At 45.5% G+C, this 15,137-nt stretch overlaps 2 protein-coding genes across 6 annotated transcripts in view; both read right to left on the bottom strand.

Annotated features, from left to right (window-relative positions):
* Positions 1-86: 86 nt before the first annotated feature.
* mysm1 (Myb-like, SWIRM and MPN domains 1) lies at positions 87-6,724 on the bottom strand. Its single transcript, XM_071486994.1, has 20 exons — positions 6,573-6,724; positions 6,321-6,393; positions 6,173-6,243; positions 5,170-5,244; positions 4,985-5,069; positions 4,720-4,818; positions 4,047-4,554; positions 3,721-3,964; positions 2,958-3,088; positions 2,756-2,859; positions 2,590-2,667; positions 2,397-2,479; positions 2,262-2,316; positions 2,068-2,118; positions 1,613-1,687; positions 1,331-1,519; positions 1,109-1,241; positions 837-942; positions 653-710; positions 87-572 (listed from the first exon to the last, which is right to left on the bottom strand). The coding sequence occupies exons 1-20, from the start codon at positions 6,626-6,628 to the stop codon at positions 222-224; spliced, it is 2,625 nt and encodes an 874-aa protein (XP_071343095.1). The 5' UTR covers positions 6,629-6,724; the 3' UTR covers positions 87-221.
* A 1,340-nt stretch (positions 6,725-8,064) lies between these two features.
* suco (SUN domain containing ossification factor) overlaps positions 8,065-15,137 on the bottom strand; it is a 46,315-nt gene continuing 39,242 nt past the window's right edge. For 4 of the 5 annotated variants that reach the window (XM_071486992.1, XM_071486991.1, XM_071486989.1 and 1 more), the window contains 6 exons: positions 15,030-15,117; positions 14,810-14,914; positions 13,057-13,211; positions 12,748-12,839; positions 11,815-11,870; positions 8,065-11,355 (listed from right to left, as the gene is read on the bottom strand). In XM_071486992.1, coding sequence (XP_071343093.1) covers positions 10,789-11,355; positions 11,815-11,870; positions 12,748-12,839; positions 13,057-13,211; positions 14,810-14,914; positions 15,030-15,117 — 1,063 coding nt within the window. In that variant the 3' untranslated portion in view covers positions 8,065-10,788. The remainder of the gene's footprint in view (positions 11,356-11,814; positions 11,871-12,747; positions 12,840-13,056; positions 13,212-14,809; positions 14,915-15,029; positions 15,118-15,137) is intronic. The other variant, XM_071486990.1, reaches the window with a different exon arrangement.

Here is a 15,137-nt window from a genome sequence, read left to right on the forward strand (position 1 = left end):
CACACACACACACACACACACACACACACACACACACACACACACACACACACACACACACACACCTACCTATTGGATCAATAATGTGATTTTTGGTAAAAGGCCTTTAATATAAAAAACTAAACAAGAAAGTTTGTAATACTGATACAAAACCTCGTAGTATTAACATAAAAGTTCTACATACAAGAGTTAAATAATACAAGTGAGAGAGGTTTGGTCCATCACAGTAAATAGTCATGTTCAGGCGATAACACTGAGCCCAGGTGTAGCACCGTGTTGCTGTTTGTCTCTGAGGCTGTGTCTGTGGTGGGCTGTACACTGATGTCTGAAGCTCTACCAGAATCCTGATCAGAGTCTCCTCCCCCTTCCTGGGGTCGCTCCTGGTTGATCAGCTGATCAAAAGCAAAGTCATCTGAGTCCACTGGTCTGGACAAGGTATTTAAAGAGTCTCCATCTTCCTGCTGCTGCTTGGAAATAAAGTCTGACTGAAAAAGGGCCTGGATCTGGGTGAGGAAGGGGTCTCCCTCCTCATCTGGGAGAGGCTCCAGGTACCTAGCGAGAGAAGACAGCATCTGAAGGGGAGAAGAATAAGTCAAATGAGGCAGAGGCAATAAAAGAGTTAAAGCAGAGGTAACTGACTGGCAAGACTGACCTTCTCCAAACAGGTGAGATGAGAGTCTTTCCGGAAAAATCTGTCCATCTGCACAGTCCTGACCAACCAGAATAAGAAATACTAGTTCAGACACTCTACAAAAAATGTTTCATATCACAAAAAGATGAAGTCAGCATTAAACTACGTGTGTCAGAAAGGCCACTACAGCCTTTGCCTCACTCACCCGGGTGTTTGAGAGTATTTGTGGATGATCCACTGAGCTCTCCTCAACGTCTGCTCCCAGTCTGGGATGTCTTGTGATGACAGGAAGTCAAACCTGTAGGGCAGCTCTGTGGAGGAGCAGAGAGACGCTGAGCCGGAGGATAAACTGTGCACAGAAATCACTGACCTACATTGTCGGCCTGATTTCAAAGGTTCTTGATCTCAACTGTTTTGAAGTTTTGAGTCATATCGCACGTGTGTGTGTGTGTGTGTGTGTGTGTGTGTTAGACATACTCTGGGGGCCCGAGGCCTCCTGGCTCTCTTTCACCAACAAACAGGTGGTTTGGGAGTGGGGGGATGGATTGGCTGGGTCATACGGGCTCACTATCATCCCGATGAAGGGGGCTCCACCACGTGAGAAATAACTCTGGATCAATCAGGACACAGGAAATCAGATACATGCACAGATACACACAGACTAACTTGTATGTGGCCTCTCTCATCCTTCCATCTTACCTGGAACTGGTCCTGAGTGTTTATGTCCCGCACTGAGGGGTTGGGGTGGAAGGTGGGATGTGAGTGGTACCAGCCCACCACACTGAAGCCCAGGGACGACAGCACATCGCAGGCCTGCGTCTGAGACACCGGGTCCATCTCACACTGCAAACCTGTGCTCACACTGTAACATGGCTCGGCTGCACAGATCTACGCACAAACACAGGGAACAGTTTCTTCACAGTACACAGTCAACGATGTGCTCTCATCTTCCACACTGCAGTTTTCAACTCCTCCTCCTACCTTCAACGCTTTCTCTTCCTCATTAAAAGTCCCGCCTAGCAGACCAATGACCTCCCCCCGTGACACATGGGCATGCTGAGGATAACAGCACATTTGATGGATTTAGAAGCAAGTTAAAAGAGACAATTATTCTACAATGAAATAAAAGAAAAGAAAGAGAATTGTTGGTTTTGTAGAGAGCCTGTCTCTTGCCTTACAGGAAGGCAAAACAAAAATTAAACATGTAGAAACATAACTCTTCACGACTGAGACAATACAAAATATTGAATGATAATACACAATATGATACAGTATAACTACAGACAACACAAGAAAGGTTTGAACTCACTACAAACAAAACAAAGTAGGGGGAAAGAAGAGGTACAAAATGAAGCAACAAATTTTAAGAAAGCTCTCTCTGAACACAGCAGGCCAAGAGATCACCCTCAGCAAGTGTGTTTGTGTGTGGATCATACCATGTCCATGATGAGGAGAGTCTCCGCACACACAACAACCTGGAACGGTTCCTGGGAGAACAGAACAGAGAAGAAGAGCGTGATACAAACATTGACCAGGCTTCAGACTGTTACTGTACAGCTGCGTCTTTGCTGCTGATACAGTTGTTCATTACATGAATACAAGTCATTTTTAAAAAAAGGCGTTCACTGACCTGTACATCCTCTCCAAAAGACCTGCAGGGAATCAGCTGGAAGGGATCAAAAGACCTGGCAGAAGGAGTCAAATCATAAGTACTTTTATATGTGTAAGTGCAAGTCTGTGAGGAAGACAGGACGTGCACGCTCACCCTCTGTATCTGGACATCTTGCAGGGTTTAGGCTGCTTCTTCATCTCCTCTCTCCGCAGAGCAAGTTCCTCAGCACTGAGATGCTGATGAAAACAAGATCCGTGAACCACCCAGTGATCAATACTGGTGTGTGTGTGTGTGTGTGTGTGTGTGTGTGTGTGTGTGTGTGTGTGTGTGTGGTGTGTGTCCAAACCTCATATGTCTGTCCCTCCAAGTCTTTAGCATCATGCCAGTTTCCCCATATGTCCCTCACACGGCGCTTCCTGGTCCGCTGCAACCAATCAGCAGTTAGCTCAGGGTCCAGTAAGCTCATAGTTTAGCTGGTTGAGGTTGAGGTGTCAGAGTTTATGAACACCTACCATGCTCTGCAGTCTCTGGGCGAGCTGATAGGCCTCAAGCACGTCTTTGCCCTCCTTGTGCTTGGAGCGGTCCACCACCTTTGGGCGATTATACACTGCCTGCTCTGTGAGAGAGGAGACACAGCTCCAGGTGAGAAGGGGAAGCAAGATAAAATAAAACACAGAACAGAGGTGAATGCTGCTACAAGCTCAGGAAGGTTACCACAGTTGAAGTTGATGGCTCCGATCAGCTCCAGGTAGGTGTGTATTCTCCCGATGCAGTTGACGTCTCCACAGTTCTTCAGGCCAGGGCGAACAGACGTCTTGTTCAGGTACTTAGGCTTGATCTTCAGCCTGGTGAGCAAAGACATTATAAAACCAGCTCTTCTGCACAGCTGTGGTGTGATAGAGAATTTAACAAACATCTTTTCTTAGGGACGTCACGAGAACAAATACTTCGGTGCCAAGTCGATGAAAATGTGACGGCACCGTAGATCTCTGAGATTCTTCCAGGCTGACATGGCCAGTAAAATAATACTACAAACCTTCTAGTCCAACAACAAACTCAAAGAGAAGAACACGACAGGCACAGTAAACAACAACAGGCGCAGCAACAAGCCCACGGTGACTTGTGGGAAAAAACAGAAAACACCTCAAACTTATCTGAGCAGCTCAAAGACAGACACCAGATCTGCTCAGAGTTTCACTTGTTCACTTTACATTAACAACATGTCGTCAACATGTTCACACCTGAACTGTTTCCAGTACAGTTTGTGAATGGCAGCAGCTGGCTTCTACTGTAACAACGCTCCACACACAACCTTCACACACGCTAACGTTAGCTTGTTTAGGCTAATGCAGCTCTGGTGCTCACAACATCAGCAGTCGACCGATCACTCTAGTTTAAACTACTGCTGTACGTTGACTATGTGGTGGTGGGTGGTGTGTGTGTGTGTGTGTGTGTGCGCAGGGATGTGTGACATCACCATTGATCCAGGATGTAGTTTCTGATCTTCAAATATCTTTCAGGGGTCTTGGATGGCCGTCCCTCAAAGAACTCTGGGATAGCTTGTTTCTCATCCTCAGTGATGGTCTCCTTGTCCATCGTAATCTCCTGCTCAGGTACCTTGAGCTCCTCCTCATCCTCCTCCTCCTCCTCCTCCGCCTCCGCCTCCTCCGGGTCTTCTTCTGATTCCTGATGTAGAACCTGTTCACTCTTACCAGCAGAATCTGGGAGGCAAAGCATAAGGATTTCTTTTTTTCAGCAATCACAATGTAGAGTAAATTCACAGGAGAAAAGCGTGTGGATTACCTGTGCCTTCACTACAGGCTTCTTCCAGTTGACCAGTCTGTGCTGAGCTCTCAGACTGGGAGCTCTGGTCCTCACGCTCATCATTCATTTGCTTTGAGTCAGACTGAGTTCCTGTCTGAGGGCGAGGCGACACTGTCTCGTCAGCCTCCTCTGAGCGAGGGAATGAAGATGAGTGTTGATGACTTTGTGGAGACAGAGAGATGAGGCTGTGTCGGTCCTTCGTCTCCTGCGTGCTCTCCACCTCGGCCGGACCCCCCCCTCTCTGCTCCTCTGTGGGACTGTCGCTCTGGACCTCGGCGCCTGTTTGCTGCTCTGCCTCACAGAGCTCAGCCTGCGATTTATCACCAGCATCTCCATCGTCACTCAGGTCATCAGTGATGTCCACATCCTCATCCTCATCGTCAGAAAGCTTCTCTATGCGGACAGTGTTGGTCAGAGCGGACGCATGACTGGATGTGGGCTGGGGGGGGGGCAGCACAGGTCCTGCAGATCTGGGTTCTGATTTAGCCTGAGAAAGAGATAATGGATTTTTAGGGCTTAATTTCCAAAGCCTTCCCAAGGAGTGGACTCTGGCTGTGTAGAAAAACTTGTAGTAACACTGAGACCAGTGTGTAGACCTGTGTGCGACCTAAGTAGCAGCAGCGCTCGGGGATCATGCAAAGCGGGGCCTCACCTTGTGTTTGAAATACTGTCTGGCGTAGCTCTTAACCTGAAGAACAGTTCGGCTGTCCACCAACTTGGCAATCTTAGTCCACCTTCGACCAAACTGGGCCTGCAGAAAAACACACACATACCAGTTGATAACACATAACACACTTGAGGTTAAACATGTTATTAGACTGTACAGAGACATCAGCACTTCCACATGCCAGAAAGACCAGGGAGCACTGAGACCTGCTGAATATAATGTTATGTAAGTAACGGCAGCTAGAGCTCACCAGTCCTTCTTCAAACAGGTCTTTCTCCTGTTTGGACCAACGAGAAGAGGATCCAGAGGCTGCGGCTGAGGTCTTGGCTGGAGAACTGAACACCCAACAGAAAGGAACATGACATAAATGCGAACAGCGTGAAGAGTGGGTGTACTCTGCTGATGTGAAAGAAATGAAAAGAAGAACAGACTTACTTCTTCACTTTGGGCTTGTTGTTAGTGTCACTTTCCCAGATATGCTGAGGAATCTCCTTACCTGTCAGGTAGTATCTACAAGTACAGCTCAGGACATGAAACTGATGATAACAACATTACAAATTGTCATGTTGTTTTAAACTACTGAATACTGACTCCATCCCAATGCAACAGCTGTACACTACTGACCCTGTATGGATGTGATATGTTTGCTGTCATTGCTGTCTGGCATGGCTCAGGTTTAAACCTGTGTAAAAATGAACAGACACATGAGTGTCATACTGTCAATCATAAAAAATGAATCTCGGAATGGAAAACACTTCCTACACCAGTCCTATCCCTCCAAATTAAGGCCTTTCACACTGTGCTCGTTGCTTTTTTACTGGTGGAACTTTCCAGTTTAACATGTTGCCAAACATTTTGCTAACAGCAGGAACCTTAACAGTCGTTGCCTGTGACTGCACAGAGCAAAGTCCTGTGTTTCTGGGAAAACTGCTGCCTTCTCCACATGTGAAACTATGAAGTTTATCAATAAATGACATGGTATTGGATTCCTGCGTAGACTGGTGTAGTTGCCGACACCCAATAGGCAGTATCGAGGGATTTCCAATACTAGTATTGCTATTGCAATAACTGTAGAGAGTGAGATAAGTAAAGCCAGTTTATAAGTGGTCAGAAATGGTGATTTTGTTCAGGGTCAAATATAACCTGGCTGTAAGTTCCCCTTGTTTGCATGTAAATTAAAATTGGTCCAATAGAACATGCTGATGAATCTACTGTAAAGAATGTGTTCATGCGGAGAAGTGTTGCAGAGACAATAATCGTCGCACTGGTGTGATTTTATGCATCAAAGGGTTAGATCGTGCTTTCATCAAGAAGAGATTTCAAAATATCAATATATCTATCGTGTAATGCGATATATCCTAAAAACCATTATCTAAAGGCCAGCTCTCCTGGGTCTCTCCCCAGGTCTGTGGTGTGTTCACGGTCAATGAAAGGATACTGTTCCTCCAGCAGCATCCTCTCTATCACCTCCCTGTTCTCCGGGCTGATGGAGCTGTCCAGCTCCCACGGCTGCACAACAGACACAGAGAGTCAGTGACACAGAAACAGCGGGGCCACCGGAAACACCGAGCCTCATGAACTCATACCAGTATCCCGGCGCTGCTCGCCCACGCAGACTGTACGAACTGCTCGTGGACCAAACCCGCTGCGTCCAGCTCCCTGCAACACACAGAAACGCAGCTGGCCGTGAACACCACACGGAGAGAGCCGAGGAAGGCTCACCACCGCCGCTAGCCTGAAAACAAGCTCCAGCTCTCTGCTAGCCAGCCTGGACTACAACACCCAGGGCCCACTGACAGTGTGTACGTGAATTCACCACAACAGGTGAGCGGTCTTACTTCAGACTGCCCTCAGTCTCGTCTCCCTCGATGTCAACATCCACCTCGTCCTCCATGTTGCTGGATCAACGTAAACAGAGGAGAGAGAGGGAGGGAGGGAGAGAGACCTCCGGCTGGAGCAGTGTTCAGGTTCACTCACAGCGACACCTTGTGGCCGGAAGTACGACTCTCTCTCTCTCTGGAGCTTTTATAGCCGCTGACATCTGTGGTGCTGCTCCACTGCCTCCCTCAGGCCTCAGGATTCAGTCTGCCTCCATGTCCGGCTCCGCTTCAGCCCGGTAGCTCCGAGGAGAGCAGGCAGACAGCTGCTGCCCTCCACACTAATATATTGTTGTTATTATTTCATTTATTTACTGTTATTTATTTATTTTGCTCATCTGCCCCTTTTCCACCTCAGAACTGTGAACAGGTCAATCATTTCATTTCAGCCAGGTGTCTTAAATCAGACATTGAAAACATCAGTTGGATTTGGTGGCTGCTGTTTGATGATCTACTCCCTCTGCTCCAAGGGGTCAGGGCTCCGTGGCCCCTCATGCCAGAGCCTCTGATTGAAATGACCTTTCTGACCAGAAAACAAAAAGGTTTCTTTCTTTTTCTTTCTGCAGTGCTTTCTGCGACGGGGTCACTGCCCATCATTGTGACTCGGGTCAGTGAGTGAGATACACACACACACACACACACACACAGTGAGTAGAGTGGGATGAAGAGAGCAAGACAGAGAAAAGGACGTGTTAAAGCTGTTCAGTTGTTATGAAGTGCTGAGATTATTTTTTATAAAAATGCTTGTGACTGTTGTTTAAATATTGAAGTTCACAATAAAGAAAATGGAAAAACAAGCCACTTTTATTTTATAGAACTAAAACTAAGCATTTTATCAGAATCTTTCAAGAGTTATGTAGTTATTAGTTATTACAGCTGTTATTATCCTAATGCCACAAAACATAAAATCATTATTGTATTATTATATAGAAATATATATATGTATGTATATATATATATATAATATATATATATATATATATATAATATATATATATATTATATATATATATATATATATGTGTGTGTGTGTGTGTGTGTGTATTTTTTTTTTTAATGTTTCTAATATTACTATGTGAACCCAGTGTCTTTTCTTGTGGAAATTTTGTCTAACTTGACCACCCCTCTTATATGTGTTATATGACCTATAAAGAACATCATGTTTGACCTTATCCAGTTGTTGAATCTCTGACACCACAGCTGGAACACCTGCCGGCAGAGTAATGAATGATGCCTTTCAGAGAAGGGCCCCTGACTTTTCATCAATGAAATCCTCTCTATCATCTCTATCATTAGGCCAGCTTCTTGATAATCTCACCTATCACCTTTGTGGCTGTCTGTCTCCCTCTTCAGTTAATACGTGAACATTTTTTTTATGCTGGTCTAAGTTAGGGTTCATCTCAAAAGTATCCACTGAATTTGAACCCACACACAAAAAAAGCCAAAGACAAAGTGAAAGACGACAAAAAAAGGTTTTATTTAGAAATTCACAGTTTCTAATGGCACTACAGTTACTGTAGTAACTCACTCCTCCTCAAAAATACTGTGCAGCTCTTCAGAGTACTCACAGAGAGAAAGAGAGGGAGAGAGAGAGAGAGAGAGAAAGAGAGAAAGAAAAGATAGCACTTGACATATAAGGTAAGAAAAACAAAAAAGGCATGAGGAGTCATACAAAGTGCACACTGAGCTCCTAAAATCTCTCACCAAGGGCTTTCTCACTATTCTCTGTGTTATGGGGATAAGTAGAATCAAAAGTAGTCGTTCTCATAACACAGACACTCACACATACATGAGATCAACAGCAAAATAATTCTCACATGTGTACAGGTTTACACACACACAAACATAAGATCATACACATTCAAAAAGGGTTAAAAAAAAAAAAAACAAACAAACAAACTCATGATTCGCTCGGCTTGTGGAACAAACAGACTTACATTAATAGTGTTCTGATTCATAACCCATCTTCACTGCCTTCCCTTTATTTAACAACAATTCACATTGTTCTCTTCACAGACCACATTTATCATCCAGGGTGGGGCAAACACATGAAGTCAAGGAGCAGTGACGTGTGGATAAAGGACTGAGTGGGTGCATAGTGAGAGTGAGGATGCACAGACAGATAAGCTCGTCAGAAAAGCAGGCATTTAGATGGATAACGGATTTCGAGCCCCTAATGGAAACATGTTAGAGTAGTTCATTAAAAGCAGGCATATTAAAAAAAAATCCTTCACAGTCACAGAGGAAGTCGTGCACTGGGTTCAGAGGCGACCCTGGTGGATGAGGATATGGAAAGAGAAATGAAGCGCTGCAGGAGCTGGTCAGATGAGGCTCTGTCTCTGTCACAACGTACATGAGTCCAACCGCACAGAACCAGTCAGAAAAACATACTTTAAATGTTCTAATTGAAAAACAAAGCAAAAACGAGTACCTCTTGTTCACATCGGAACCCCCAACACTGTTTTTAAATAATAATCTGAAAAGTTATCATTGGTTTAGTCATGAAATCATAAAAATCAGTTAGTTCATCCACTGAAGATGCTGAAACAAGCACACACAGTAACAAACACTCAGCTTAGCCCCTCCCACTACCTCCAACCACCCAGCAGCTCTGAACAAATACACGAGCAGCAGTGTGACGATCCTGATAAACGTGTGGTCCTATCAATCAATAATCACTTTTCATGTCAGAGTCTTGCTGGAAGCAGAGGACATGTGACTGCTGTGATAAAGGCTGAGGCAAACTGAATTCATTATAAAGTTATAACGTCAGAGCTCATGATGAAATGTAAAAAAAAAAAAAAAAAAAGCCATCCACTGCCTCCGTGTGTCACTTCTGGTGAGTGTGTGTCGCTGTAACGTGTCTGTAAATCTACCCACATGGATGAACTACTGTGACACTGCAGGACTGGGAGACTGGCAGCCAGCGCCTTTGTTAGAAAAATCTGTCATCATTTAAATAAATAAATAGATAAATAAGACTGGTCTGTCAGACTCAACTGCAGGGTCCCAGTAGGGTGTGTGTGTGTGTGTGTGTGTGCGTGTGCGTGTGTGTGTGTGTGTGTGACATGAAAGCGTAAACATTCAGCTATGCTACGCAGTGCCCTCCTATAGTACACTGTGCCCTCAACAAAACAAAACAAAAAACACACCAGGAGCAATAAGAGAGGAGCATGGCTCAGTTATGGATGAAACAAATAATAAAATATAAAAGACAAAGAATAAAATTCAACCTGACTCTGGCCTGTCTGAACCCTCTGTAATATTTACCATCCTCACAGAAAATCCACTGTAACAGCACAATCTCTCTTCATTCGGTGTGTGAGCAAACGTTTCGGGCCCAGCCCAAACTAAGCGAGCGGTGAAGCTGCAGGATCTACAGACTGCTGCTGGTGTATTTGTGACATGAGGTTTAGTGAAAGGAAAACCACGTACAGACAGTTCCACGCCACGCAAAGTAGTTTTCTTCATTCGGCTCTGGCGGTTGGTTTGGAGCAGACTGACAGAGACAGAGAGAGTCTGGTGTACATGAATATTTACCAATGGTCCCATTACAAACACCTGCAGTCGTGTTAGGATGCAATACTAAGATAGAATGGTAGAAGCGATGGCAATGGCAGAAAGAAGGAAATGAGGATAAGAGAAGTAGTTTGTCATGCTCCACAGTTCTCTCATAATGACACCGTTCATCCCAAAACATCACCCTAATACTTCTTGATGCTCCCTGTGGGTGAGGGGCCGTAGAGTCGAGGCCAGCACCTCTCCTTGCTGTGCTCAGAGTCGGGGACAATGTGCTTCTCCATTAGAAAAAAAAAAACATCTTGAACACACTTGAATGGATTGGACTTGTATATTGATACCACCACAGTGTCTCTCTCTGTGTCCACACCGACAAAGGTTTTTAGCATTAAAAGGTCTAGAACAGATATAAAGGCACGTAACCGTAAACAGGTCTTTGACAGGAGTGGATTAGGACTGGATGATGTCGAGCTACTGCTGCCATAGCCACTTCAGTTCCACGGTGCGCCTGGGTGCTCATGGGAAATGTGGTTCTTTGGGATGCAGTAAGACCTCACCTCCTCACAAGTCTGCTACCATATACTCTGTGTGTGTGTGTATGTGTGTGTGTGTGTGTGTGTGTGATTAGAAAGTTGTGTAAAAGTGAAGTGTGAGTATTTCAGACATGTCCGGTGACGGCTGTCACCCTGATGGTCCCAACACTAATCTCCTTGTTTCCCTTCATAAGGTGCTGCAGGCTGGGCAGAGAACCAACGCCCCCCCCCGGCATGTGCGGGAACTGCAGTTCCGTCTGACGCGACTTCCGCCGCTTCATGGAGCGTTTCTCCTGACGGGACTTGGCGGGGGGCTGCTGGAGGGGGAAGCTCAGGCTGTGGCCGTTGCACAGGCCGGCAGGAGGGAAGGTGGGAGAAGGAGGGGGGAGGCGGCTCGTGTAGGACTCCTCGGAGTGGGTGGATGAGCTGCAGCTGCTGGTCTCCGAGGGCAACTCCTTAGAGGTGCAAGTGGGCAATGATGACGACGGCTCCTCCGCTGTGGAGGGAGGGTGGGGCGGCGGTGGGGGAGGAGGGAGAGGAAGGGGAGGAGGAGGGGGTAGCGCAGGGGGTGGGGCAGGGAGGCATGGGTGGAAGCCGTTACACTTGGGACCCCCGTTTGTGAGCGAAGCAGAGGGATCGGACGCCTTCACAGTCTCAACCTTGTCCAATGACTTTGTCTTGCAGCGTTTTTTCTACAGAAAAAAAAACACAACAGAGAAGAAGAAAATAATTAGGAAAACATTTAAAGAAAGACAAGATACATCTAATAATGTGAAGCCACGTTAACCACTTCTGTGCCTGACACTGAGGCCACACAAACAGGTCAGAGCAGGGTGGAAAGTTTGACAGGGAATGATGGACATTAGGATTTAACACAAACAAATAAAACTACTCATCTAAACAAAGTATCTACAGCTGAGCTCAGTGCTGTGCAGTGAGATCACTATACACTTATTTAAAAAAAAAAGATCCCACAGTGTCAGCAAACAAGTGGTTAACAGACATATCAGGTATGCGGAGTGGACTCAACACCCCCTCAGCTCCTCAACGCACTTACTGTGCACAGACTGACTGACACTAGAAAACAACACAGCACTTAAAGTAAAGGTGGCCGTCACAGCCAACAGCAGCAGTCGGAACAGACACTGTACCTTTTTCTCTGGAGAAAACCTTAGAGGTTCTACAATGTACAAGTCATCTGGACCTACTGGGGAGGGGAGAGAGGGGCCAGGTTAATGATGGAATGGCAAACAGGAATACATACATGTAACAAGCATGAAGTGACCTTGCAAGTAGTTTTATGTAAATAAAAGATGCGTCTAATGTCTGCACAGAAGATACCACAAATAATGGGACTAAAAAAAACAAAACTAGAGTGAAGCTAAAATCACAGAAAAAGCATTGTGTTACTTTATTATTAATTACTACTTGCAAATGTCTACCATGAGCCAGCAAAGCATCGTGCTCTATTATTACGCTCCTTAAGCCTGCATGTGGGCACAAGCTGGCAATGACAGCCTCTCAGCCTCAAGGGCAAACTCTCTCACACACATTCACACTCTCTCTCTCACACACACACACACACACACACACACACACACACACACACACACACACACACACACACACACACACACAGTTGAGGGATAATGAACAGCAGAGGGAGTTTTAAGTTTCATGAGTCAAAGACTTTGTTCTTTTATTGCTTGCACCAGCCCCTCCCTGCAGGATTGTGTTGCTTGAGGCACCGGCAGCACCAGGGATATCAGCCACTAAGCATGGCGGCATGTGTGAGAGGAAAACGGTGGAGGTAAAGATAGAAGGCGAGCTGGAATGAGGAAAGAGTGGGCAGTGCGTGGATGTGGACGGCTACGCGGTCAGAGCTGCAGCAGTGTGACACAGCTGGGCTTGAGAGGGTCTACAGTGGAGAGCTGCGACTGCGGGATCAAGTCTCAAAGCTGCTCATGTTTTTAATGGCAATGGCAGAGGAAGAAACACAATAGACGGCATTGCAGAGGATTGGAGGAGCGACCTGCGTACTGTGTGTACATGTGTGTTTTCAGGGGGGAGGGGTGGGTTCTTACCTTCTGTAGAGGACAGGTGGAATGACTTGGAACGAACCAGCGGACACGTAACCCTCCGCTTTAGGCTCATGTCGTCGTAAGAGGAGAAGCATCTGAAAGGGGAAAAATGATATGGATGTTTGTAAAGTATTTGTGTTGTCACTCCAGCTTCCTGCAGCTAGTGGCAGGACGGGAGTGACAGTACTCAGCACCTTAAGTCTGGAAGTGATCCTCCAGAACTGTAAAACTGGGCGGATCAGTGGTGATTGGTTGATTCATGAATCACAAGTCAAGCGTACAGAGATAAAAACATGTGTGTGTGTGACAAACCTTTTAGGGCTGGGGTAGTGGTTGCTCTTGGGGAGGGCAGCAGCAGTGGTGTTGGGGGTGGGAGGGGAGCTGCGGCAGCACTGCAGACACAGCAGGAGGCCCAGAGACAGACATAGGACCAGAGAGACCACCAGGTAGCTCTGACGGTCAGATACCTGCAGAGACAAGCGTCAGCAGCCAAAATAAAAAGCTGAGACAATCACAACTGTGTGAGCATGCATGCAGCATTAAAGGCGTTCCCCTCATCAGGATGAGAAAATTGATATGCACTTTATTTTAATAGCAGGTTGTGCTGCTCCTGGCTGTTCGAGGCTGATTGGGTATTCGCTGCAGCCGCCCCAGAGCTCTGGAACAGTTTACTTTTTTTTCAAATTAGATGTTCCCCCTTTGTGGACATTTTTAAGGATAAACTCAAAACCCACATGTTTTCTCTGTTTTTTTTTCATTTTCCACTTTTATTCTCTGTGTTTTTATTTCACACTGTTCCCTGTGTCTCTGCCTTAGGGAAGAGTGAAGTCATCTCTAACGTCATCTCCTTGCTTTTGTTTCCTTCTGGCTGTCACCATCTCATGTTATTTCTTTGTATTTTATTGTACAGCACTCTGGTCAACTCTGGTTATTTTATATGTGCTTTTTAAATAAACTTGAATAGATTTGACCCTTTGTGCTCATGTGTGATCGCACTGCAAAGATCCAACCACTAAGCTGCATATGAACACTGTCGATTTCCAGCACCTGTTTGATACACATGAACAAACGACTGGACTCCTTCTAATTTGCTTTAAAGAGAGTCTGCAAAAGCTCTAAAAAACCAACTAACCCAAGTGTTTGTGGTAGAGACACTTTAGAATAGAAACTCGATTCTCCTCTCTTTTTAAACAACATGGTCCACTTCAGGGTTTTGGGTGTAAATTTAATTGAAATTCCTTTTCCAAATGTTGGCTTCCTCATTCAAACAAGTTCTAACTGTTTGCTCCTGGTGCTGTTTTCCTTTGAAGTCGGCCACTAAAAAATAAAGCTAATTCTGGGAATCACCAGCAGAAATATTTGGGGTTACCAAAAGTCATGTTTGCTTGGTCCACATGTATTTGTTACCTTCAAATCAAATGAACCAAAACGTTAACTTGTGTGAATGCACCATGCACCCTCTGCGTGCACACGGCCCAGTGATGTCTCTCTGTGTATCTACTCTCTGTAGTATCACCAAACTCTACCACTGCTGATGAACTACCTCTGAACACACTGTTCTGTCAACAGTTTCCTGGAGGAGCATCACATATTAAAATATGAACCACATTATTCCCATAATTAGTACCATTTGTCCATGTTTTTTCTCTGTTCAACTGAACAGCTGTTCTGTGCAGCCCCTGTTTCCATACATGTTGTTCAGTCTCAGTGTGGTTTCAAACACCTTGCTGTTGGGTTCATCATGCAACAACTCTCTGACTCTGGTTTGGCGTGGGTTAAACTTAAATAGAAAGTCAGCGGAGAAAAAGGAATCCTGTTCGATGAAGACTGTCGTGCTCCAAACAACCACTGGTGTTGATACATTCACTGCAGACTAGAAAAATAAAATTGCTAAATTGAGCACTGAGCACAAATTATTTGCTTTGTTGCATGTAACCTATCAAACCTACCACGACAAACAGACATTATTTCTAAACTGGGTGAAAATGGCAGGTGAACCTGTGATCACTGTGTGAGCAGTAGTGAAAAACAACAGTGTGACTTGTGTGTGATGTGTGTAAGTGACCTCTCTCTGCAGCTGGCCGACTGCGGCGGTCAGATTCAACATCAGTTTGGTGACATTCTCCAGCTGGCTCTGCAGGACCTGGATGGAATCTGTCTGCTTCTGGTCCTGGAAATACACACAGAGGAGGCAAATGACGACTGTCAGTCCTGTCGCACACTCACTGGTATCTACTGACCATGGGTCAACTCTCTCTGCTCTGACTGAGTGAGAACAAACTGACCTGCTCTTCTGCAATGCGGGAGGTGTTCTGTAGTTTGATGATGGTCTTATTGAATGCTCTCTGCATCTCTTCCATCTGTTTACGGTATCTGAACAACACAAATACAAA

This window comes from Trachinotus anak, unplaced genomic scaffold, assembly GCF_046630095.1.
Source record: "Trachinotus anak isolate AG129_WGS33_773 ecotype Australia unplaced genomic scaffold, CSIRO_AGI_Tana_v1 ptg000010l, whole genome shotgun sequence".
Taxonomy (NCBI): Eukaryota; Metazoa; Chordata; class Actinopteri; order Carangiformes; family Carangidae; genus Trachinotus; species Trachinotus anak.